Here is a 27,814-nt window from a genome sequence, read left to right on the forward strand (position 1 = left end):
GGTAAGAACAGGTTCGTCATTTGGTAAACCTTTATGCTAAGAAAACAGAACTTGTAGAAGAAAATAGGGGACATATCTTCATTGATATATTATCTTCGCCACTTCCCCAGACTCAAAATTCTCAGTTCATAAGAGTTACATACTTATTTTTGCTAAGAAGCACCAGGGCCCTATCTAAATTATATACAGGGAGGTACTATCATAGGTAATGCAATAGCGCTGCCCTAAGTAAAGAGTGGTGTGGGCACAATGTATTGCTGTTATTATTTTTATTTTTTTGGTCTTAGGTCAGGGAACTTCGTATCGAAGGAGTTGTTGTAGAAACTTCGAAAAGGGCTCATTTGATTGGAAATTTAAAAGACTAGTGTCTTTTTCATAGTCAGAAGTGATTGGGGGCAACTAACCCCCTCCCATGCCCACATTTTCCCCATACACATACAATCAAAATTTTGAGATAGCCATTTTGTTCACCGTAATTGAAAGGTTTAGAAATTGTGTGTTGGAAGATGACACCCCCCCCCCTTTCACAGCCCTCTTGGCAAGGGTTTTAAGGTATGCCCTCTGGGCATATAATGTTTGTATAGAAAGGATGACCGTATAAACTTTGGAGGGGGCTCATTGGATTGGTAATCAGAATGGTCGTATAAACTTTGGATCAGATGGAGGTAATTTGATTGGACATCGAAAGTTTTAGTGCCCTTTTTAAGAGTAAAAAATGAATGGAGAGCAATCAGCCTCCTGCCTAGCCTATCACTCCCCAAAACATATCCGATCGAAGTTTTAAGAGATGTATTTGTTTCAGTCTTGTTGAAAGGTCCAGTAATTATCAATCAATCAATCAATTTATTTCTGACCCGTCAACAAAACAAAGGAGGGTTTGTAGTCCTAGTGACAGAATAAGACAAAAAAAAAATAAATAGAGAAAATAAACAGCATCCTTAAATGTCATTGGGGATATCAACCTCCCCACAGTCCTCAGGACAAAGACAGTAACTTGGGCAATTCGTTCATTGGCTACACATTGTATATGTTATTAAGAAAGGTATACATGTTTGCACTTTACTTTCCAAGAAGACGAGTGGCTTACAGGTTAGCCCTTTCAGAGAATGTTGAGGAGGAGGTTGAACTAAATCAAAACATGTTATATGTATACGGGTTGTTAAAAGGGTCTAACACAGGAATGCCTCAGTATATTAATTTGGGAAATTCAGGAAATGATGAGGAATATCATCAAAAAGACAATATTTACATGCTACCAATACTACTACAATTACCAACACTACTACTACCACACTACTCCATTTACAATATTAAGTGGAAATTTGAACTAAATCAATAGACGCTATGTGCATGCACACTTTCAAAATAGCGTATCCTAAGAATTAATTTGGGGATTAAGTTGGAACTTTCAGAGAATACTTAAGTAGAAGATCGTCTCACCAAAGGGCAATATGTGCACACTGCTGCTAATACTACCGTTACTGCTACATTTACTACTACTAGTACTACTACTACAACTACTACTACTTCTAATACAACTGCTTGTAAGGTTAAGAACATTGAAGTGAAATTTTCAAGAAGTATTTGAAGATGCAGGTTATCAAATGGACATATCTGCAATGTCATAGTAATGGCTAATTTTATTAAGTAGAAACTTCCAGGACTTGATGAGAGGAATGTTTTACTGGCAACAAGGCAATACGTTAATACAATTAATGCTAGTAGTATTACTGCTATTAAATACTATTTCTCGTTACTAGCCGATGTTAGTAGTAATATGGATACTACTATTGTGACTACTGTTACAGCTATGTGTAAGGCTAAGAAGGTGAAATTTTCGAGGAATTTTGAGGGGGAAATTTGAGCTGAATTACAACATGGTGTCTGTATGCAGGTTGTCGATAGGATGTAACAGCAATATCTTAGGAACAATTTGGTATGTGAAGTTAAAAATAACAAGTCTCGTTGTGAGGGATGTTGAACTAACCAAAAGAAAATATTTGCATCCTAGTGCTACTGCTACTGTTCATGCTTCTACTGCTGTTACTATTGTTATTACTTCTATTACTACTGCTGCCACTACAGCTTAGGCTACTACAAATAATTATACTGCTAATACTGCTACTACTGCTATTAAAACTAAGAATATTAAGGCACAAAATTTAGGATATATAGAAACTGTAGGGATCTAATTCGATACACACTATGCCCACACAGGTTGTCAAGTAGAAGCAAATGCTTCAGCAATGGTTGACGGTATTAAGGCAAAAACTTTCAGTGTGTGTTGAAGGGGATGTTGAAGAAACCAAAAGTTCAATGCTTATGCTGCTACAACTACTGCGACTGTACAGGCTAAGGGAATTAAGCTGATGGTCTTAAGGAGTATTTTGGCAGATGTTGAAATAAACCAAAAAAAAAACTAAGAGAATGTGGTATTTTAAAAAGGTAACAAAGCAGTATCTGAAGAACAACTTATATTATTAATTAAGAACTTTAAGGGCAAGTTCTGGGGGATTTTGAACGAGCCAGAATTCACTGTGTATACTCTTAATGCTACCAGAACGAGCCTGAATTCACTGTGTATGCTCTTAATACTACCACTACAGTTACTGTAACTAATGATGATAAGAGTATTAAAGTGGAACTTTCAGGGAATGTTTCGGAGGAGTTTTAATTTAATGAGAAAATTATATGAGTGCAAGTCTTAAAACGAGCATATAAGGAATATCATACCAGCACCACTCTGAAATTACTAGAAATATCATTGAACTTTGTAAAGAAGCTGATTCGAGAACCCTTTTAAGAGTAAAACGAGATTGGATGGCAAATAACCTTTCTCTTAAGCCCATTCATTTTTCAAACGCATGCAGTCAAAATTTTAAGACAACCATTTTGTTCAGCATAGTAGAACAGTCCAGCAGCTATGTCTTTAGGGATATTGGTCTTGTTACCCCCCCCCCCTCCCCCCGTCAATTATGCAATTGCCCTATATAAACTACCACAAACCACCATCAATAAATAAATGAAATCCAGTGCGAACAGAAATTTTAACACATAGCCGAGTCAAACTCAAAACGAGCAGAAATTGGCATGTATTGGGCTGATAACCCCCATGCCTTCTCAAGGCCAGAACATAATTTGCGCTTTACTGAAATTAAATGAATTTAATTTTTTCTCTTTTTTTACTTTCATATATAAAAAGTTATCAAAACTTAAAGGAATAAATATCAGTATATGTCAACTTAACTGGCAATTTATGGGTTTTTTCTAGTTAAGCACAAATTATGCTATGGTTTGGAGAAGGCATGGGGATTATCAGCCCTACTTATGTTAATTTCTGCTCGTTTTGGGTTTGACTCGGCTATTTATTGTAATTTCTGTTTGTACTGAATTTTATTTATTTATTGATAGTGGTTTGTGGTAGCTTTAAGCTTGGAAGATTATTTGACTTTATTTCTGCTCATTTTTGGCTAAATGGAGCTCTTCACTTTTCATTGAAAAACTATTTTGTTTTAAATTATTTTTTTAAATTAAAAAAAGTTTTTAAAATTAATCATACGTAAAGGGAGATCTTATTTATTTTTAGGAGGCGTCAGAATTAGCAAGCAGCTTTCTCGTTTGTTGATGCCCTTCGATCCCGAAATTAGCAAGTTGTTACCTCATGTTTAAACTCATAAGAACACTGCCCCAGGTGCCGGTGCCCTGATTTCTATAGGAACCTCGCTCTATAAGTTTATAATTTACTGTAAACAATGTATTTACCAACTTAGATAGATTCAAAATTGTAAAATTAAATTTGATTCTCTTTGACATATACCCATTCTTTGGTCTGTGATTTATCTTCCCGTTAGCAAATGATGTTTATGCTGGAGTATTTAACAACAGGCTATATAAAACGACAATTATTACAACATTTAATGCAGACAAATAAAATGTTTTGTGTTTCCTCCTTTATGGTCAAGAATAGTTGTTTTATTTTATAGGTTTCTGAAGGACTGGATTTCATTAATGCCAACGGTCGAACTGTCGTGATAACTGGTTTGCCATATCCTCCTCTAAACGATCCAAGGGTGATCCTAAAGAAGGAATATCTAGAAGAAAATAGAAAAGCAGCAAAAGGAAAGGTAACAAACATCGCTGAACGTAGCTAATACTTTAGAGGCAAGGGGCTATCAAACGATTCTTTTTTGCGGATTGGGGGCTCAAGAAGTATCTCTTAGGCACCTATATTATATTAAATGTTTATAATATTATTATTAATTTTTTAGCTTGTTAAGAACAAAACATGACGCAAAAGTCACCTAATGATTTTAAAGTAAAGCATCTTTTTCAATGAATTAATTTGGGTTTTTCTTTCTGAGAATACGAAATTACAATTAGTGGGAGTTCAAATATGGATAAATTGACAATTGAAGAAAGAGTAAAGATAATATATTTTGTTTTCAAAAACGAACGCTCAATTGGATTACAGAGATCTTGTGTGCGCCATTTCAATCCTGGGCACTCTGCTACCAAACGTAGGCTACAATTGTTGAATTGGTGAAGCGTTTTCAAGAACGTGGTTTTGTTAGTGATAGGTCTTGACCTGGTCGACATCTCTCAGGACATACACCTCAAAATACCAAAAATGTGCGATGCATTTACCCAACCAAATCCATAGTTACGTGAAATTATTTGGTTAGGTCATATGATTACGTCACATTAAGGGACAATATTTTTCGTGCATAAATAAAAATAAAATTCCCATCGTTGAACTTTGTATTAACAATAAAATCAGTAAACAGAAATCAAAGAATCAGAAATCAGAACTAAGAATCAGTAAATTGCACTTCTTTATAAAAAAAATATATTATATTTTTAAAATTGAAGTGTTTTATGCGCCACCCTGTTATTATTGTACAATTTGTTTTTGTTTATTTATTATTGTAATTTTCTATTACATATTAATTGCAGAATTAGGAAATACATTACTTTGAGAAATGATCTTATATTTAAGTTTATTAGTTTATATTTGTTACTGTCCTGAATATTAATTAATTTTTTATTTATTGGGTTTTTTATTATTTTTTGATTTTTGATTTTTTAATTTTTTATTTATTAATTTTTTTTTTTTTATTCACAATACTACTTTGTGTATGTTTGATTAATTCTGGAGATTAATTGAACAGATATCAAAGGTGAATTTTCCCTTAATCGTATACAACCATCAGCAAGAACTAAACGAATTTTTCGATCGTGTGTAAAGAAGCAATTCTGCAGCTGTTTTAAAATAAAACCATTTTTTTAGCTTTTGAGAAATAAAGCAACTTTCCTTTGAACCAACTTTCCATTACTGTATTCGAAGAGTTGGAAGTGTTAGGGAAGGAATTTTAACGCAATAATTCTAGCTGCGTAAATATATATTTATTTACAATGATCGAAATTCAGTTCTGAGCATGGGTCTTGGTAAAAGTCTATTCCGTTCTCATTGGCCAGTCCGCTTGTTTTTATGACACTTGGTATTAACCAAGTGACATATAGCAATCGCAAATTCTGTCGGTCTGTCTGTCGGTCCCGGTTTTGCTACTTTAGGCACTTCCAGGTAAGCTAGGACGATGAAATTTGGCCGGCGTATCAGGGATCATATAAAATTAGAAGTAGTCGTTTTCTAGATTTGACCATCTGGGGGGGGGGGAGTGGGGGGCCGTTTAATTTGGAAAAAATAGAAAAAATGAAGTATTTTTGACTTACGAATGGGTGATAGGATCTTAGCGAAATTTGATGTTTGGAAGGATATCGTGTCTCAGAGCTCTTATTTAAATCCCAGCCGGATCTGGTGACATTGGGCGGGGGGGGGGGTTGGTAGGGGGAAACCTAAAATCTTGGAAAGCACTTAGAGTGGAGGGATTGGGATGAAACCTGGTGGGAAAAATAAGCACAAGTCCTACATACATGATTGACATAACCGGAACGGATCCGATCTCTTTTGGCTAGTTGGGGGGGGGGAGGGTTAATTCTGAAAAATTAGAAAAAATGAGGTATTTTTAACTTACGAACGGGTGATCCTATCTCAATGAAATTTGATATTTAGAAGGATATATTTTGTTTCAAAGCTCTTATTTTAAATCCCGACCGGATCTGGTGACATTGGGGGGAGTTTGGGGGGAACCTAAAATCATGGAAAACGCTTAGAGTGGATGGATCGGGATGAAACTTGCTTGGAAAAATAAGCAGAAATCTTAGATACGTGGTTGATATAATTGGAACGGATCTGCTCTATTTGGGGGAATGGAGGGAGGCGTTAATTCTGAAAAATTAGAAAAAATGACGTATTTTTAACTTATGAAGGAGTGATCGGATTTTCATGAAACTTCATATTTAGAAGGACCTCGTAAATCAGATCTCGTATTTTAAATCTCAACCGGATCCAGCGTCATTGGGGGGGGGGGGGGGGGGGCAGAAATCTTAGAAAATACATAAAGCGGAGAGATCAGGATGAAACTGGATGGGAAGAATAAAAACAAGTCTAAAATACGTGACTGACATAACCGGACCGAATCCCCTCTCTTTGGTGGAGTTGGGGGAGGGAGGGGTAATTCGGAAAAATGAGGTATTTGTAACTTACGAACAGGTGATCAGATCTTAATGAAATTTGATATTTAGAAGGATTTTGTGCTTTAAAGCTCTTATTTCAAATTTCGACCAGATCCTGTGACATTGGGGGGAGGTGGAGGTGGAAACCGGAATTCTTGGAAAGCGTGAAAATTGGAAACGGGTATTTTTATCTTACGAATAGGTGATCGGATCTTAATGAAACTTGATATATAGAAGGATCTAATGTCTTAGATGCTCCATTTTCGACTCGAATTGGGTCTGGGGACATAAGGGGTTGGAGGAGGGAAACAGAAATCTTGGAAAACGCTTAGAGTGGAAAGATCGGATGAAACTTGATGGAAAGAATAAGTACAAGTTCTAGATACGTGACTGACATAATTGGAACGGATCTATTCTCTTTGGAGGAGCTGGGGGGTGGGTTAATTTGGAAAATTAGAAAAATTGAGCTATTTTTAGCTTAAGAACAGATGACCGGATCTTAATGAAATTTGATATTTAGAAGGAAATCATGTCTCAGAGCTCTTATTTTAAATCCCGACCGGATCTGTTGACATTGGGGGGAGGTGGAGGGGGAAATCGGAAAGCTTGGAAAACACTTAGAGTGGAGGAATCGGGATGAAGCTTGGTGGATAGAATAAGCAAATGTAGTAGATTCGTGATTGGCATAACCATACTGTATTCGCTCTCTTTGGGGCAGTTGGGGGAAGGGTTCAGGGCTTCAGCGAGTTTGGTGCTTCTGGACGCGCTAGGACGATAAAAATTGGTAGGCGTGTCAGGGAGCTGCACAAATTGACTTGATAAAGTCGTTTTCCTAGATATGACCATCTGGGGGCTAAAGGGAGAGGAAAAATTAGAAAAAATGAGATATTTATAACTTACGAGTGGTGATCGGATCTTAATGAATTTTGATATTTAGAAGGACATCGTGACTCAGATCTCTTATTTAAAAATCCCAACCGGCATTAAGCCTCTGATTTTCCTTTTAAATCAATCTATTGATTCGTAGAATCAATAGATTTTGTTAGAGCCCATAACATATGGGCTCTTGGCTCTTCTGGCCTCGTCACAAGTACCACATGAGCTCTTAGCTCTTGTTTATTGATCTAGTTGTGTTTTATATGCTCCCTGTTAAGCTATTATTCACTTATATATTGTTTTTAAGTTTTCACTTATCATTGGATATCCACTTATTTTTGTTTATTCTTGAGCTAGAGTCTATTGTGTGTGAAGTAAATATGAGTTTTATAGCCTATGTGAGAGAGAACTATCTGAAGTTATGCAGACAAGCTTTTGTTTCATCAAATCGTGTTTCTGCTTACGAGTGGAAAGCTCCGTTCTAGGAGGCAAGCAGGCAGGCACCAGTTTCAAATTGAAGATGGACTAAAATCTATAAGTGTTAAATATATGCGGCAGTTACTCGGCCCCACAGCCAATATATCTTCTTTGAGTGATAAATAGAAAAAATTACAGAAATGAAACAGTGGGGACCGAAAGTGCTGCCATCTATTGTTTCTAACCATTCCTGTTCGTGATTTCAGCTGAGTTTATTGTTCGGTTTTTCGCACGTGGGATTGCGACAGAGAAATGGTATTAGATGCACCTCTTAAACTTTAAAAGTTCTCTCATTGCTAAAGAAATTAGAGTTTATCCTTTGCTCCTTTCTAAGTAATGACGTTAGAAACTTGGCCTACGGCAAAAGTTAACTTTTGAACTAAGACAAATAGATTTTTTTTTTCGCTAGCAATCGATAGCTCTTGATGAGCTGATCAAATTATATGTCATCCATTTTCCCGTAGAAAAATTCCTTCATAAGATATACCACTTTGAAAGGGGACAACTTCAGTAGTAAGGTACACACTGAAACCAACAATAGTCCTACATCAATTATGAGACATATAGGGGAGTTTTATGCAACAGTCGAACTCATAATCATCTTCTGCAATGAAGGATTTGCAATTTTTGCTAATTGGTGTACCTAGTATTTGTTTCCGGGGTATTTGATGGTAAGACCAATTTGGTTTCAGCGATAAGACATGTAGGGGTACATGTCTTACCGCCTACCTTACTGCATGTAGTAAGAATCGGCTGTTAGGCTACAATCATCTTCAGCGATGAGAGTTTTGCAACTTTTGCTAGTTTCAATGAGGGGTTTGCAGCTTTTGTGAGTTGGTGTACCTAGTATTTATTTTAAGATCCTTACAGATTAACAACTTCCTCGAAGCGAGGAAACAAAACCAAAGTGTTGCTCTCGCAATACTTTACTCGGTGAAGCTGAAAAAAGGTTGCCACAACACCTCACGTTGCCGATGCAACGTAGATCCAGTTTCATTTATATCTCTTGCAATGCTGATTTTTTTTTTTTAAATAACAAGATGCAAGCAGGGCTTTTTCAACATGTTGCATTTTTCCTTCTCATAGTCGCTTTATAATAACTTTGTATTGCAATAACTCAAATAGTGCTTGCAACGATATAATAGTGATTAGTGAATTTCTTACCTCGCGTTCCTCCTCCAGCACTAAATGAAATGATCTTCATTCCATGTTTTTTTTTGCGAAATTCATTAGCCTTCTTTAACCAAGTACCATTTTATTTTTTCCTTCTTTCTTTTACCTGAGAATATGATAACGCGCTATGTGGATAGTTGATAGTTGAATAAAGTTGAATATGTTGATAAAATATGTTGAATAAAGTTGAAAATATAGTTGAATATGTGGGATAGTTGAATAAAGTTACGGTTAGAGTCCCTGAAGAGAAAATGTAGCTAATGAAGACACTTTTAAGGGCCTTACTGGTCAAGACTGGTACAGACTAGAAGCCATTCGAGCTGTAAACCAAGCCATTGGACGTGTTATTCGACACAAGGAAGATTATGGGGCTATATTATTTTTTGATCAGCGATTCGGTGATCCAAATATTGTGAATTCCTTATCAAGTTGGGTAAGAAAGCTTGTCAAAAGGTATGACAACCCAGGGAAACTCATTGCTGATATGAGAATGTTTTTCAAGCATGCTGCAGACGCGGTAAGTTTACTTATGATATATATATTCTAAATTATAGGTTTGGTAGTAACGACCGTAGGTCCCTAAAAGTCCCTTTTTCGGTTCCAAAAAGTCCCTAAGTCCCTATTTTCGTGCCGCCAAACCTGTGGTAGCCCTGTATACCGAAGTAAAATGACAAAACCAGTCACTTCATAAAATACCTGGTGACTGGTTTGGTTTTGCTAGGGTTCTGCCAGGTATTGTCAAGGTTATATCAGGTTTTGACACTTAAAAACCAGTCACTTTGTGTTTTACCAAGGTGCGGTGCATGGCAAAATCTGGGAATGATATTGAACTAGTAGAATGAATCTCTTTGAAATAGATGCATATCCCAATCAGGTGTGATTTGCCTAAGCTTTCGTTAAAAGAAAAATCTTATGATGACTTCTAATATATTAAGTTCTTTTATCCTAAATTTATGCAATAAGGCTAATTCATGCTAAGTGTGCTTATTTGGTGCTTCTGTGGATTACTTTTGATGTGTTTCCTCATTTCCTCCTCACTGTCAAGAAATTAAAAATTTTTGGAATACATTATTGTGAGCCACTTCTTTGAATTTTGAAGTCGACGTCGAAAGCAAATATAGGAGCAGTGGGAAATTTGGTCTGGAAAGGTCTTATTATTCGGAAGTCGAGTGTTACATGATTTAGTTTGTTTGTTGTTGTATATGTATATGTACGGCCTGAAAAATGGCTTTAAATACAGTCGTTCATTCATTCATTATTAGACTGTACATTCAGTGGCATCAATGGAGGGGTAGGGGGCTCCCTCTTAGATTTTGAAAAGCACTTTTTTTTGGTATTTGCTTTAAGAAATGGCTTTTTGGTAGTTTTACAGAATAAACAGCAAAATTGTCTCCCCCTAAATTTTAAAAATATATTTCCCCGTGATTTCCATCAAATGGTGCCATTGTTATAGACGGGGCCCTTTGCTACATTGTCCTCGCTTTTTTTCACATTTATGAAATGTTCAGTGACTAGGAAAACGAAAACTTACCGGCATAAAGACATTAAGAAATGACAATAAAACCAAGGAACTGATATTTTGAAAACTTGCTGCCCTTCCTGAGCTTGTCCAAGTGAAATTTATTGTTGAGATGTGCATTACAAAGGAGATCTGTTTTAACTCATAGATCATTCGGTCCCAATTTTTACCCATTTTCACTTCACTACTATGTGTGTTAAAACTATAGTTATTTACGGCAATCTATATGGACTATTTAACTTTTGTTTGTCACGTTGGTAAACATGACCCAATATACCCAAAAGGATGGTATGCGAAGGGTAATCGGCAGAATAGCTATCATTTTTACCATCTTCAGTTAGCCCTTATTGTCATTAAACCTTAATGATATTGCTCTTGAATTTGTTGAAGAGGGTAACAATTTCAAATGAGAACATCTTTGATATGATGTAATTCATCCTTCAGTTGGAGTTTTGATGAACGAGCTTTCTGATCTCTGTCAAGCATGAGGTTTTCACGTCATTTTTAATAGCGCGACAGTTGGCCGGTAAAAGATGGAGCCTGCTGGTTTGCCCATTTTTACTTGAAATTCTTTTTTTTTAAGCTAAAACACAAATATTTCAGTCATAAATGAGTCAAATTAATTATGTGCTTGGTAATGATCGGAATATCTGGGTTCTCTGGCATTTTAATTTGTTGATATTTTCTCTTCGGATATTCTTTGTACCAGAATATATAAGCTGATATTTCTGATATCTGATTCTAATGTTTTTAAAATTCTATCTTCCATACCTCTTTATGCTGTGATGAATATTGGCAAGTACTCATGCAATTTATTTTGGGGGAAAGGGGAGGAGTAGGCAAAAGAGTTATAGCAAGTAAATTATTTGAAAATGATACGAAATTATAAAAATGTGAAGATGTCAAAGCTGGTTTTTGCTCCTTCGCTTAAGTCAAAGTCCAGACTGTCTTTAAATTAAAATAATTACAGATTTAAGTCAACATCAGTTGGAAAATTAATTTATATTTCATTTACAGCTCTGCTTATTGATGTATTATAGCAAGGGAATTTAAGATGACAGCAACTTACAATGCAATTGAAGCTTTTCGATTGAACTGACATTAAAATATGTATTTGATCTTATTCTTGATAAGATCAAAATAAATTATAAATAAATTTTCCCATAAAGTTAAAGGGTGATATTAAAACTTATTCAAACAGAAATTATTCTACATGTTAAGGGGATATCACCCCTCAACCCTGACTTAGCGGCAAAGTGTGTTAAGTGACTGAACGAAAAATTAAGAGAGAAATTGGGTTCAATTTAAATAAAGCAGTGGCACAAAAAACGAAATGAAACAAACCATTGATTTAAAAAAAAATCTCAATATTTTGTGGCTCCATGTCTGGGAGCTTCTCTACTGGAAAAAAAAATTAAAGAAGGTTCTCTTTACTTAGCGTTTTAATAGAAACTTTTTTATACTTATTCTACGCTGCCGTTAGTCTGCTCAAGGGTCTGCCAAAGATCATTTTTGTGAAGAATTAAAATCGAGCGAAACTTTTCTGTGAGGTGTTGGAAATCAATATTGATTATTGCAGTGTTTGCTGAAGTTACTATTATTTGTGTTGTTGCTATTGTGTTTTTTATCCATGCAATGAAAGATCATATTGAGAGTAGGTGGAAAAGTTGTATAAACCACTGGGATAGATAGAATGCCATGGTTTGGAGGAGAGTGGTTGATTAAGGGAAAGTATAATATTAATACTGTAAGACTTTGAACCACAAAAATCTATTTAATGTTTATTCGTTCTAGGGTGGGGGCTCAAGCTCATGAAGTCCTCCTGAGCTTCTATTCAGAGTAATAGTTTGGAATCCACAGGACCCTAAACTGCATATCCCTGAAGTTTATCGAAACAAATACTAATTAGTTTTAGTGACTATATGTTCATCAAAGTCAGTTCATACACACCAAAGTAGTGTCAAAGAAAACTTTTCCAAACCAATCAGTAATGATAGTCCAATTTAGCTGCGTATTTCAATAGTCTAAATTTGAATATTTTTTGCATTGCAAATTTGCTTATCTAAATTATTCTATCTTTTCCAGATCGAATCTGTCGTAATTTACAACAAATGATTCTCTTGATACATGTTTGTTCGGGTAGCTTGCATAACTAAAATAAGAATTTTGGAAATATTGAAGAACCCTATGTAATCTCTGAAAAACTCTTATGTGACATTGGCGGTCCCTGCTCTTTTGTGTACCATCTTTATTACTACTGTTACTACTACTAACAATTCACCACAGCACCAAGCCACCTGAGGCCAACACTGCTCCGCACGCTCCTCCTCCATCCCAATCTATTCAAAGCCTTCGTCGTTATATTCTCCGATGAAGTTCCCAATTTCTTTAAATCTTTCTTTATGACATCCTCCCAACCCAACCGTGGACGACCTGCTTTCTGTTTAGCCCATTAGACGGTTGGTCGAAAAGGATAATCTTCGGCAATCCGTCATCCTTTATCCCCAGAACGTGCCCTAGCCACCTCAACCTTTGTTTCATTATAGCCCTAGAACGCGGGATTGAGCCACACTTTTCGTACAGCCTACTGTTTGAAATACGGCCACTCAGCCGGATACCCCGAACGATCCGTGGTCGATTTCTTTGGAAAACATCTGGTAAGTCCTCATCCGCTTTTCGGAACACCCATGCTTCAGAATCATATTTGACCACTGTCATCACTGTAGCTTCCAAAATTCTAATCTTGATTTGCAAACTTATCTTTCTATTATTTCAAACATTTTTTTAGCTATGAAAAAACGCCATGAGCCTTTGCTATTCTACTTTTAACATCTTCACAGCTCCCACCATCTTTACTTAATTCTACCCAGGCAGGTGAAACTGTCCACCTAATCAATGTTTTCGCCACGCAACGTTACCTTTTCATCTTCACTTATTCCTAACCTTAATGACTTAGTCATCTTTACATTAATTTTTAAACCTATTCTAGCACCCTGAACTCGCAAAAACTCTAAAATTTCATTCATTTTGCTCATAATTTCATCTAGAATGCTTAAATAATCAGCGTAATCTAAGTCCAGGAGAGTTCCCCCCCCCCATTGATTCTGTGGTCACCCATTGCTTTTCCTGTGCTCCTTAAGACACAGTCCATCAAAATAATCCACATAAATGGGGTAGAACACAGCCATCGTTGACTCCTGATTTAATAAGAAACCAGCTGCTGACCTCATTTCCCACCTTAACTGTAGCAGTGTTATTCTCGTACATAGCAATAATCACTTTAATGTTTTTGTCTGGTATACCATACAAGGATAAGACCTAAGAATAAGAGGTACCATCTTTTGGCGATTGATAATAATCTTTATGTCCATTAGATATATAACAATGTTCTATTTAAAAACCTACCGAGTTTTATCTTATTCAAAATTTTTGTTAGTACTACATTGGCCTTCTTACTTTTTTTTTAAAAGGAGTTAGCGACTCATAAAAGAAGAGAAAAAATCAAAAAAAATCCGCAGAGATAAAAATCCTTGAAATTCCATTTAGGGCTTCTTTAATGGAGATTAAAATTTGATTCGGAACGAGTATTGCAAAAAAAGAACAAGTAGTTATCATCATCTCGCAAAGAAGGAGTTTTTGAGCACCTCATTCTCTGCATGAGGTTTTCAGCACTACGAAAGTATAAAATAAAAATTCTTTCAATTTTAGCATCCTGTAGCAGGGATTCCACGTTTACCTGTAAAGGAAAAATCATCATTTTCTGACTCTGGACGCAACCTCCCAGTGGCTACTTTGGGAGCCTCTGGTGGACTAACTTCTGGAAACCTAGTTAGCGCTAGAAGAAAAGAAGTCAGGCCTCATATATCATTGGGTAAGTTTTAATTCCATTTTAAACTAATATTTTTTTCAATTTGAATTCTTTTTTATATAGGCTTTTATATATCTAAAAATTTATCACATCATCTAAATAGATGACCAAGAAAGACCATCTTTGGCAATCTGTCATCCTTCATCCACAAAACGTATCCTAACCATTTCAACCTTTCTCTCATTATGACCCTAGAAAGTGGCCCATTTTTTGTAAAGCTTACTTTTTGAATGCGGTCAGTCGAACAATCCATAGACAGTTCTAGAAAATATCCAGTAAATCCTCCTCCGTCTTCCGAAGTGGCCACGTTTCACAGCTCTACTTGACCACTGTCATCACTTCTAGCTTTCAATATTCTAATCTTGGTTTGCAAACTTATCTTTCTGTTCTTTCAAACTAATTATGGAAAAACACCCTTGGCCTTGGCTTTTCTACTTTTAACTTCTTCCCTGGATCCACTATTTTTAATAACAATGACATCCCAGGCAAGTGAAACTTTTCTCGTTACCCAACATCACCTTTTCACATTCATTTATTCCTATTATAAGCGACTTAATATCAATTTTCGACCTATTCTTGCACCCTAAACTCTCAAAACTTCAAAAAGTCATTCATTTTCCTAATCCTTTCATTTAGAGCCATCAAATCATCAGCATAATCCAACTCTACAAGAATTTTATCTTTATCTTTGATTCTATGTTCTCTCATGGCCTTTGCTGTGCATCTTACGACAGTTCCATCAAAATGGTGCTATCTTAACCGCAACAATGTTGTTCTCGTACATACTACTAATCACTTTAATATATTTATCTAATATTGTAGGCAACACAATAGCGTTGCCTATAACAAAGTGCCACAAAGCTTCAATGTATTGTTCTTCATTTTTTTTTCCCAGAGGTACATTTCCAGAGGCACGTCTTGGTATGGAAGGGGTGGTGGTCGTATAAACCTCGGAGGGGGCTTAGTCGATTGGAAATTGAAAGTTTTAGTTCCCTTTTTGGAACTCAAAAATTATTGGAGGGCAACCAGCTTCCCCTACATCCTTTTCCCCCCACATGCATCCAATCAAAATTTTGAGATAGCCATTTTGTTAAAAATATTCCTAAGGCAAAATAACTATCCCTACAGCCCTGGAGCAAGGGCTCTAAGTTATGTATGTTGCCCATTGTTAACATATTATGTTTTTATGGAAGGGGTGGTCCTATAGACTTTAGAGGAGGCCCATTTGATTAGAAATTGAAATATATAGTTCCCTTTTTGGTGTAAAAAATGATCGGTGGACAAAATCCCCCCCACACACAAACACACACATGCCCTTTTTTCTCCAAATGTACCTGATTAAAATTTTGAGATAGCCATTCGTTTAAAATAGTCCAAAGGAAGAATAAATATCCCTCTGCGGTGGAGACACCCACCCAGCACAAAGAGCGGGAGCTGCTGTAAGTTGTGCAAGTAGCCTGTTGTTAAGATATAAGATTTTCATGAAAGGTTTTTATAAACTATATAGAGGGCTCGTTCGACTGGAAATCGGAAGTTCTAGTGCCAGTTTGAAGAGTCGGAAATGATTTGAGGGCAAATGAAGTAGTAGGATTTATATTTTTACGGTTAGGGGAGGGGGAGGGAGCAGTAACAAAACTCCTGCTTATAATGATTTGTTCGTCTATTATAGTAATTTAATTCAGCTGGTCTTAAGCTTAATATGGCTCTTTACTTTTCTTTGTAAAACTTGTTTCTTGGAGACTTTTCTTAAGTAATACCATGCAAGAATAGGACTTCCACTAGAGCTCTTCTATCGACTGAATCAAACGCTTGTTCATAATCTATAAAACTGATGATCAAAAGGGTCTGATGACTCATCGCTTCTCAATTACTAATCTAAGAGTAAGAATTTGGCTGACATATCCTCTCCTCTTCCTGAGACCCCACTGATCATTTCTTAAAATGTTGTCTACAGCATCTTTAAGTCTAAAAAGTATCATGTTACAAAGTAATTTGCTTCCTACAGAAACGAAACTAATGCCCCTGTACTTACCACAATCACTACTAATCTGGAAAGCCCGGTTGAGCGAACCGGTCGTCGGAAAACCCCATGATTCGATTAGCGAAAAAGATTGGGAATCGTACTTTTCCAACGAATTCAGTGCCCCCGACCCAAATACGTCTAATCCCTTCGCAAACCGGCTAGAATCGGTATTATCCAGCCAGTGTGTCCCTGATTTTGTCGTTACTTACGGAAGCGTACATGAAGCTATTTTAAAGCTGAAGAAGAAACATTCCCGTGGTGTAGACGAACTGTGCGCGCTAAATCTGCTACACGGTACTACTATGCTTATTGAATATCTGACGCTGCTATCCCAGATTATTTTCACCACTGGTATAGTGCCTGACTCTTTTTGTGTCGGTTTGCTCTCGCCCATCCTTAAAAAAGGGAAACCAACAGACCAATGCTCTTCGCACAGGCCAATCACTGTTGCTCCAGTGCTCTGTAAAGTCTCAAAAGAAATTCAATATTCATGCCGAATGCCTGACCACCAGTTCGGTTTCCGACCGGGTCTGGGTTGTGCTCACGCTCTCTTCAGTCTTGCCGCTATTCTAGCAGATTCTCACGAATCTGGTGACCCTATAGTGATTGGTGCTTTTGATGTGAGTAGAGTGTTTGATTCGTCGATTCACGCTCAGGCCCTTTTAGCCGCTTACCAGCAAGGTGTAAACCTCCGTGTCACTAGCGTACTGTACGATATGTATTTCCGTTTAAAAGCGCGTATAAAAATAGGTAACCGCATCACATCAGTGGTTGTTCCAGTAAAGAAAGGTGTCCGCCAGGGTTCATTATTATCAAAAAATTTGTAAAATAACAGAGTTTTAAATGCCCAGGCATGTGTAAATGTTTCGTGTGTCTCCACGAATATAAATGTATCGCTACTTACATACGCGGACGATCTATTAAATCTAAGTCGGTCTGTTAGGGGTCTGCAATCGAATTTCTCGATCCTGCGTGATGAACACCGAAAAATCAGCCTGGCTTTCAATAGTTCTAAATCTGCAGTTCTTTTTTTCAACGATAGTCCTTCTCAGCCTGAACACCTCCTACTGGGTAGCGAGTCAATTACCGTTTCATCTCACGTCGTGTATCCGGGTTTAACCATAGGCTGTAACCGTATGAAACTCGTCTACTGCTCGTCAAACACGTCGAAAAAGAAAACTCCGCACCGCGTATGGGTCTATCGTCGCCAGCAGACTCCGAAAGTATCTCGCGAATATGTATAACGCGGTCGCACTGCCGCATATTCTACATATCGCGCCATTTTGGAATTTATTAACTGACACCCAAAAATGCAAGCTCCGGTCCCTTTATTTTAGGTTCACGAAGTTCCTGCTGCGATGCCCCTTGTGGACGAGAAATGCTTATATGATTGATAAACACAGGATTGCAGACCCCAGTATCGCGGTGAACCGGTTGATTTCTAATTTCCAGGCAAAATGGAACCACCCCTGTTTTAAACATTTCTGCAGTTCTTGATTATGTATTTTTCCATGTTGTGTTGTAAATTTCTCTCCGTGTTTCTTCTCTTTGTTTTTCTTTTTTTTCATTTTACTCCGTTTTGTTCCATGTGAAAAATACGGGTAATAAATATTTTACTTACTTACCTACTTACTTACTTACTTACTTACTTACTTACTACTATCAACTCTCTTATAAAGTGATTTAGTTACAGTTTTCCAAGAATTGTTAGATACTCTCCCTTTTCCCTTTTGCTTCATGTTTCTTGAGAGTCATATTCATAATCCTCAGTAATTTATCGCTCTTTTCACTACCACCATATTTCAGAAACTCAATTACCCGACTTTCAGCACCTGAGGCCTTATTGTTTTTAAATCTTTTTAGTTCTGTTTCTAACTCATCCTGGCAAAATAGATTTTCCTCCATTTCCAAGTTGTCACAAACTTTCTACTTTCTCTTATATATTATTTCCTTTAATTTTTTCAACAGACACTCAAAATGTTCTGTCCATTTCTGTTTAACACTTTCCTTATTACTAATTGAGCCTCTGTTCCTATATTTTAACTGGGACAAGTACATATTGACCATTCCGTCTCTATTTTTTAGAATGCCAACACAATATTTTACTAATCTGTCGTCTGGCCTCATCTTCTAGATCTTTGGCAATTTTATCTATTGCTTCCACTTCCCATCCCTTAATTAATATTTTAATGTTTTCTCTACGTTGCGGAAATTCCTCTTATTCTCATATGATCTATCGTTCAGATACTTCTTGTACTAACCCCTCCTCTTTTCTTCCAAGCTTTAAGTCTTTTTGCTAATATTCCTAGCTGTGTTTCTAATTTTCCTCCCTCAGACACCATCTGCTACTTCACAAACTATTTTCCTAAAAATATTCCATCCATCTTCTAAAGTCATTGTCAAATTTTAGACTCTCCTATTTCAAAAACAATTGTTCCTGGAGAGTTTCTCCCAAATTCTTGTCCCGGAGTCTATCAGCGTCGTAACTTCCCGGAAGGTGGTTACCCTTCCTAAATTTCAGCTTGAGAGTAACTCTAGACACAACTAGATGGTGATATTTACTTTTAACACAATAACAGCACTCCTATATACCCTTGAATCTTGTATCGATTCTTTCAATCTTCAGTTTACAATATCATAATCAATAAATGTTACCATCATGTGAGTGACATGTTAACTTATGGACCATTCTATGACCAAATACTGTATTGGTTATAACTAAATTGTTATATCTACAAAATTGTAGCAGTCTATAACCGTTGCTATTTTTTCCTACACTAAATTAACCTAGACTAGAATACCATCTATTCCTATTTTTACCACCGTGGGCTTTTAAATCTATATATATAAAAATAAGTTATCTGTCTGTGGATCAGGTGACGTCATGTTTCTGTGTCGGCTGACGTCATGAAGTTAGTTGTCGTCATTTTTGCTATGACGGTGACGTCATTAAAGATATTTAAGACATATATGTTCACGTAGAAATCTATTAATGTTTAAGTTTAAAATGACTGATGAACTTACAATGGTAAAAGCCGATGAAGATGCTCAAAGAGTTTATGCCAAAAAACTTGCTGCTGATAGAGAAAGTCAGAAAAGAAAGCGTGCCGAGGAATCAAAAGAACAGCAAGGAAACAGGCTTGAGGCTAAAGAACGCAAAACCGCGCAGTTAGATGAAGATCCACCTGGACAGCGAGAGTCAAAACATATCAAAACTGAAAATGATAGCGATGATGATTGGGTTTGGAATTTTGACTTGGATAAGGTCATCAATGCCTACCAGATTTTAGTTAAAAAAACAAAGGTTCGGCGATATGTATTTCATAGTGAAGCTGAAAAATAAAGAAGAAACAGAAAACTGAAAAAAGAAAAAATGTAAAAAACTAAAAAATACTAAAAAGAAAAAACACTCAAAGAGAAATTACAGACCGGGACACAAATGACGACCGGGACAGAGGGAATATAAATAACGACCGGGACACTCAAAGAGAAATTACAGACTGGGATACCGGGACACAAATGACGACCGGGACACAGGGAATATAAATGACGACCAGGACACAGGTATTTAAGAATATCGTTCAAAGACAAATTTTTAATTGTAAGAAGACCGTTGAAAGAGAAATTTCTAATTGTAAAATGACCGAAGAACCTACAATGGCAACGGTACCACCATGGAAGTAGATAACCAGTGGGTTGTTCCATATTCCCCATTAGTGCGAAACGTCAACCCCAAGTCAAATTCGTGCATTGTTTGGCATCATTTTAACAACTTGCTCTCCATCAGCTCCTACAGAGTTATGGGAAAAACACGTCAGATATGACTTTTGATTTTACATCAGAAATTTATAACTACACTTTAGTTATTATAGAAGATTTGTGCGTACGTATGGCAAACAAACCTCTTCAGGATTTGGGAATGCCTTCACCTAACCGTATCGCTGCTGTTTCGACATGTGTAGAATTGGATCGTGAACAAAGTTACAGTACAAGTGATCTATTGTCGTATGTACCAAATAACATTTCCAAGTTAACGTCGGAACAAAAAGACATTTATGATACGATAGACTCAATTTCAGGACGTATACAACTACCTGCTGATTTCTGTAATTTAGTGACGTCCAAAAATGAATTGATTGAAAAAGTATTTCCGAATATTCTAAAAAATTATAAAAATAATAAATGGCTAAGTGAAAGAGCGATTCTCGCACCCAAAAATATAGACGTCCACGAAATCAACAATATTGTTTTGACCAAGATTCGAGACCAGGCAGTCCTTTACAAGTCAGTCGACACATTTTGGAACCAAATGAAGCGGTTAATTATCCATCTGAATTTTCAAATTCCATAGATCTTTCAGGGTTTCCACCCCACGTGCTACAACTAAAAATAGGCGTACCAATAATACTTTTAAGAAATATCAACCCACCAAAGCTTTGCAATGGCACGCGACTTGCCGTAAAAAAAAACAATGGAAAACCTAATAGAGGCCACAATCTTGACAGGGCCTTTTGAGGGTGAGGCTGTTCTTATTCTTCGCATTCCCATGATTCCAACGGATCTGCCTTTTCAATTTAAAAGATTGCAATTCCCAATTCGATTAGCATTTGCAATCACCATTAACAAAGCTCAAGGTCAATCATTAGAAAAATGTGGTATAGATCTTAATACTGATTGTTTTTCCCATGGACAATTGTACGTTGCATGTTCGAGGGTCGGTAAACCTGACAATCTATTTATATGCAGCGACAATTCGACAGCGAAGAATGTTGTATATTCCAAAGTTTTACGCAGTTAATTTGTATTGTATCTATCTATCTATCTATCTATATAAAAACGAGTTGTGTGTATGCATGTTTGTTTGTTTGTAAAAAGAGCGTTTGCGTATGACGTCATTATTAGTACATACGGCTTTGTATATGCACAGACAATGGGAAAGCCAAGAATGTTGTATATTCGCAATTTTTACGTAGTTTAACTCCTGCAGACGAAATGAATGCTTGCCTGAAAAATTCTAATTTATGGGCACACGTAAAAATATTAAAATTAACTACAAATATGCGTGTCCGATTGCAAAACGATGTATATATATATATATATATATATATATATATATATATATATATATATATATATATATATATATATATATATATATATATATATATATATATATATATACTAGCTGTTGGGGTGGCGCTTCGCGCCCCCCCGTGCGCGTAAGTCGCTACGCACCATATTAGTAACGCACCATTGTAGTTGTGTCCCTGTGTGCCACCTATGAATATAGATAGATTTATATATGTGTTTTGAACCACGTAAAACTTGCGAATATACAACATTCTTGGCTTTCCCATTATCTGTGCATATACGAAGCCTTATGTACTTATAATGACGTCATATGCAAACGCTCTTTTTAGAAACGAAAAAACATACATACACACAACTCGTTTTTATATAGTTTGATAGATAGATAGGTACAATACAAATTAACTGCGTTACGTAACAATATTATTGGTACGCCTATTTTTAGTTGTAGCACGAGTGGTGGAAACCCTGAAAGATCCACGGAATTAAAAATTCCGATGGATAATTAACCGCCTCATTTGGTTCCAAAACTGGGTCGACTGACTTGTAAAGGACTGCCTGGTCTCGAATCTTGGTCAAAACAATATTGTTGATTCCGTGGACGTCTATATTTTTGGGTGCAAGAATCGCTCTTTCACTTAGCCATTTATTATTTTTATAATTGTTTAGAATATTCGGAAACACTTTTTCAATCAATTCATTTTTGGACGTAACAAAATTAAAGAATTCAGTAGGTAGTTGTATACGTCCTGAAAATGAGTCTACTGGGAGCTTTCCGTTTCCAATTGCCAGCAATTGATCTGAAAATATTTGATCAGAGTCATCGTTTTGCAATCGGACACGCATATTTGTAGTTAATTTTAATGTTTTTACGTGTGCCCATAAATTAGAATTTTTCAGGCAAGCATTCATTTCGTCTGCAGGGGTTGATCTAGGTATTATAGGTAATGTTTGTCTGAAATCTCCCGCAAGGAATATTAATGTGCTGCCAAAGGGTTTCGAATTCCCTCGCAAATCTTTCAAACATTGATCCAGAGCCTCGAGCAATTTTTTGTGTGCCATTGTGCACTCGTCCCAAATATTAAGTTTGCATTGCTGCAATACTTTACCCATCCCAGATGATTTGGAAATATTGCACGTGGGAGTTTCTGTACAATGCAAATTCAGGGGCAATTTCAAAGCGGAATGAACAGTTCTTCCACCAGGCAGCAACGTTGCGGCTATTCCGGACGACGCAATTGCCAACGCTACATCATTTTTTGATCGAATTGATGCCAGAATCAGTTTTATCACAAACGTTTTACCAGTACCTCCTGGCGCATCCAAAAAGAAAATTTCTACAACGTTGTTATCGACACAGTGCATTATCGTATCATAAATGTCTTTTTGTTCCGAAGTTAACTTGGAAATTTTATTTTGTACATACGACAATAGATCACTCGTACTGTAACTTTGTTCACGATCCACTTCTACATATGTCGAAACAGCAGCGGTACGATTAGGTGAAGGCATTCCCAAATCCTGAAGAGGTTTGTTTGCCATGCATACGCACAAATCTTCTATAATAACTAAAGTGTAGTTATAAATTTCTGATGTAAAACCAAAAGTCATATCTGACGTCTCTAACCGTTTTCGATGGAGTATATCTTCGGACATTTTCGATTTATATTTTCCCCATAACTCTGTAGGAGCTGAAGGAGAGCAAGTTGTTAGAATGATTCCAAACAATGCACGAATTTGACTTGGAGTTGACGTTTCGCACGCGTCATTGATGCAGTTATCCCAGTGTTGGTCATTCTCCAATAAATTCAGAGCTTGGCATGCACTACGGTAAGTGTCATGTATAGTACCGTTTACAATTCTCAAATACTCAAAGGACGTCGGACCGGGTACATTCACCAAAAGCAGGCGTAGAAAGAAGCATTCATGTTGATTGGGGTGAACGGTGAAGAGTCTTCCTATCGTCGTATCTTTGAAGATGGTAGGTTGGCCGTCGACTAACTTACCCAGTTTTCGACGTTCAAATACTTTAATTTTAGTATTCCACGTGTAATACGAAGGCCCTTCAGTATACTGCAGTTTTTTTGCAAAAGAATCATTTTTGCATAGCGAAAAGAAAGCAGTTAACTTTGTATCCGGTGGATTCAGGGCTCTTCGTTGCACGTTGGATTCCGAAAAATAAACACGTTGACCATTCTGTACATGTACCGCTAAGTGAACAACAGCTGGACTACGTTCATGTAACGGTAATGAAAGAATTTGCCAAACAGCTTCATTACTGCTTATGTATCTTACAGCCTGATATTGTACGATTTCGTCGATATCTCTGATTTCGGACTGCAAGCCAAAAACTGCCATGTCACTGCCTTTGTTGACGTATTTACATATGTATTTGATTGCCTTTACGGAGTTACAGTATTCAACGTTTATGTGTGCATTAAATGTTTTTGATAATAATGGGGAAGATGGAACAACCCAACTGGTTATCTACTTCGATGGTGGTACCGTTATGCTTCTTTATTATTGCTGGTTTACCGCCATCTTCAGTAGATCTTCTTCTATATTGTGGGTAACCATCATTGCCAGTAATAGTGTTGGGTACTAAAAGTCGAGGATATTGCTTTGTGCACCTTCCTTTGGCCATGCATGGTGAATTTTTGTTCAGTGCACCGCAAGGTCCATGTATCATATTTTTTACAACAATATCATATAACCCCTTATCGACATTTTCATCAGGTATTTCAGCGGAAATCACATCATCAATTTCGTTAGAAGTAATTTTATAATGTAGCCAGATTAGTATATGTGCGTGTGGCAATCCTCGTTTTTGCCATTCCACTGAGTACATCCAGCATCGCACTGACCAAAACACTTCAAGTTTTACTATGTAGTTTATCAGTGATTTCAACTTTTGCCGGAAGATACGGGCCGTAATGTCATGTCTATGAACCGCCGATTGTCCTTGAAGTAAAAGCTGCTGTATCTCGTCCCAAGATTGATTACATGTAAATGTAATAAATAAATCTGGACGACCATAGAGACGAACATACGCAATAGCATCTTGAGCATATTCATGCATATGACGGGGACTGCCAGCATATGACGAAGGTAAAATCGTTAATCTTCCAACGTTTGTGGTATTACCATCATTTACAACTGCATCTCGCAAATGAATGTATTGTTCAGAGCGGAGCTTGGTCTGATTCAGACGGATAAATAGCAAACGTTCTGATTCAATTTTTGCATACATATCAACGACGTATTGGTGAAACAATTGACGGCATTTTAAAATATAATTGTCTTCATCCTGCCGAATCATTAGTCTATAGGAATAATAATGCATTGCACTGCATTTCTTATTCATTTCTTTGTTAGTGGCTGGATTTATCAATTTAATATTAAAGTGATAGCCGTCGGCTCCATCCCAAAAAAATGATAGGATATTGTAGGGCATCGTAGCATCGACGAGTTTCAGCAATTCTTACCAACTATTTTTATCTCGAGGTAAAAACTGATCACCGACCATAACGATTGCCACTTCGTCGATAGTTGGAGCATTGTATCTACGCACATGTTGGCCAGGAGGCGTTTTGTCAGCGGAAATAACAATTTTATGCGTATCAGTAGGCATCAAATCGATGGCTGTTTTGAACAGACGCACTAAATTATTATTTTCGTGGAAAAGATGTTGCAATTGGGAAACGATTGTCCTTTCAACGTCGGGAGAAATTTCGCAACGTGCATTCAATTCAGAATTTATATCACTGATGAAGTACAATTGTAAAAATCTATGATTCTCGCCTGAGAATGGTAGTAGGGACCCTGCTCTATGATAAATTTGCCCTTTTACTTTGAAAGTAGGCATAAATTTATCTGAATTTTCGATTTGGGCACCAAACGACGTCATTTGGAAACATGAGTTATATTTTCTGATCTGTGATAAAAAAAAAACGCTTAGATTCTGACGTAGTTCAGCGAAAATTTTCAGGTTGCTCTTGTGCTTCCTCGGCACGCTTTCTTTTGGTGATTTCTCTTTGAGACGCAAGCCTAATTTCACGCTGTTGTTGTGATTCCTCGGCACGCTTTCTTTTCTTACTTTCTCTATCAGCCGCAAGCCTGTTTTCTTGCTGTTCTTGTGATTCCTCGGCAAGCCTTCTTTTTTCACTTTCTCTTTTAGCAGCAAGTCTGGTTTCGCGTTGCTCTGGTAGTTCCTCGGCACGCTTTCTGTTTTTACTTTCTCTATCAGCCGCAAGCCTGTTTTCTTACACCTAGTTGGTGGGGGTGCTTTGTGCCCCCCCCCCCAAGCCCCCCCGCGCACGTAAGTCGTTACGCGCCATTTTAGTTGTGTCCCTGTGTCCCACCTGTGAACATGTGAACTTGCGAATATACAACATTCTTGGCTGTCCCATTGTCTGTGCATATAAATAGATTGTCAGGTTTACCGACTCTTGAACATGCAACATATAATATGGCGCGAAAGTCCTATCGCGCCATTGTAGTTGTGTCCCTGTGTCCCACCTGTGAATATAGATCTTGAAGTTTTTTTCTTTTTAGGTTTTTTCTTTTTTTAGCTTTTTTCGCGCCATATTAGTTACGCGCCATTGTAGTTGTGTCCCTGTGTCCCACCTGTGAATATAGATAGATATATATGTTTGTAAAACTTAGGAATATACAACATTCTTCGCTGTCCCATTGTCTGTGCATGTAAATAGATTGTCAGGTTTACCGACTCTTGAACATGCAACATATAATTGTCCATGGGAAAAACAATCTGTATTCAGATCTATACCTCATTATTCTACTGATTGCCCTTGAGCTTTGTTGATGGTGATTGCTAATCGAACATTCCCTGTGTCCCCGTCGTGACTTATCTATCCCCCTGTGCCCCCCGGCGTCCCCGTTGTTGTTGTTTCCTTGTGTCCTGGTCGTCATTTGTGTCCCGGTGTCCCAGTCTGTAATTTCTCTTTGAGTGTCGCGGTCGTCATTTATATTCCCTGTGTCCCGGTCGTCATTTTTTTCTGGTCGTCATTTGTGTTCCGGTGTCCCGGTCTGTAATTTCTCTTTGAGTGTCCTGGTCGTCATTTATATTCCCTGTGTCCCGGTCGTCATTTGTGTCCCGGTGCTTTGTTGATGATGATTGCTAATCGAACATTCCTTGTGTCCCGGTCGCTTTCTCTTTGAGTGTCCCGGACGTCATTTATATTCCCAATGTCTCGGTGTCCCGGACGTCATTTGTGTCCCGATGTCCCGGTCTGTAATTTCGTCAGTCGACAAACATGACGTCAGTCGACACACAAACATGACGTCACTCGACACACAGACAACTTATTTATATATATATACTAGCTGTTGGGGTGGCGCTTCGCGCCACCCCAACACCTAGTTGGTGGGGGCGCTTCGCGCCCCCCCAAGCCCCCCCGCGCGCGTAAGTCGTTACGCGCCATAATAGTTACGCGCCATTGTAGTTGTGTCCCTATGTCCCACCTGTGAATATAGATATATATATATATATATATATATATATATATATATATATATATATATATATATATATATATATATATATATATATATATATATATATATATCTATATATATATATATATATATATATATATATATATATATATATATATATATATATATATATATATATATATATATATATATATATATATATATATATATATATATATATATATATATATATATATATATATATATATATATATATATATATATATATATATATATGGTTTTAACTACGTAAAACTTGCGAATATACAACATTCTTTGCTGTCCCATTGTCTTTGCATATAAATAGATTGTCAGGTTTACCGACTCTTGAACATGCAACATATAATGGTCCATGGGAAAATAATCTGTATTCAGATCTATACCTCATGATTCTAATGATTGCCCTTGAGCTTTGTTGATGGTGATTGCTAATCGACCATTCCCTGTCCCGGTGTCCCGGTCGTCATTTACATCCCCCTGTTTCCCCCGGTGTCCCCGTTGTAGTTGTGTCCCTGTGTCCCGGTCGTCATTTATATTCCCTGTGTCCCGGTCGTCATTTGTATCCCGGTGTCCCGGTCTGTATATACATTCGTTTTTTAGTTTTGTTTTTCTCCTTTATTTTTTTCCTTTTTTTTTCTTTTTTAGCTTATTTAGATTTTTAGATTTTTTAGTTTTTTTATTAGTTTTTAGTTTTTTTTTC

General features: G+C 36.9%; 1 protein-coding gene across 2 annotated transcripts in view; it reads left to right on the plus strand.

Moving 5' to 3' along the window:
• Nucleotides 1-27,814, plus strand: part of LOC136032971 (regulator of telomere elongation helicase 1 homolog) — a 102,605-nt gene that overhangs the window by 61,605 nt on the left and 13,186 nt on the right. For both annotated transcript variants that reach the window (XM_065713472.1, XM_065713473.1), the window contains 3 exons: nt 3,984-4,124; nt 9,377-9,616; nt 14,327-14,489. In XM_065713472.1, the coding sequence (XP_065569544.1) occupies nt 3,984-4,124; nt 9,377-9,616; nt 14,327-14,489 (544 nt within the window). The remainder of the gene's footprint in view (nt 1-3,983; nt 4,125-9,376; nt 9,617-14,326; nt 14,490-27,814) is intronic.

The sequence above is a fragment of the Artemia franciscana genome, chromosome 11, assembly GCF_032884065.1.
Source record: "Artemia franciscana chromosome 11, ASM3288406v1, whole genome shotgun sequence".
NCBI classification, from domain to species: domain Eukaryota; kingdom Metazoa; phylum Arthropoda; class Branchiopoda; order Anostraca; family Artemiidae; genus Artemia; species Artemia franciscana.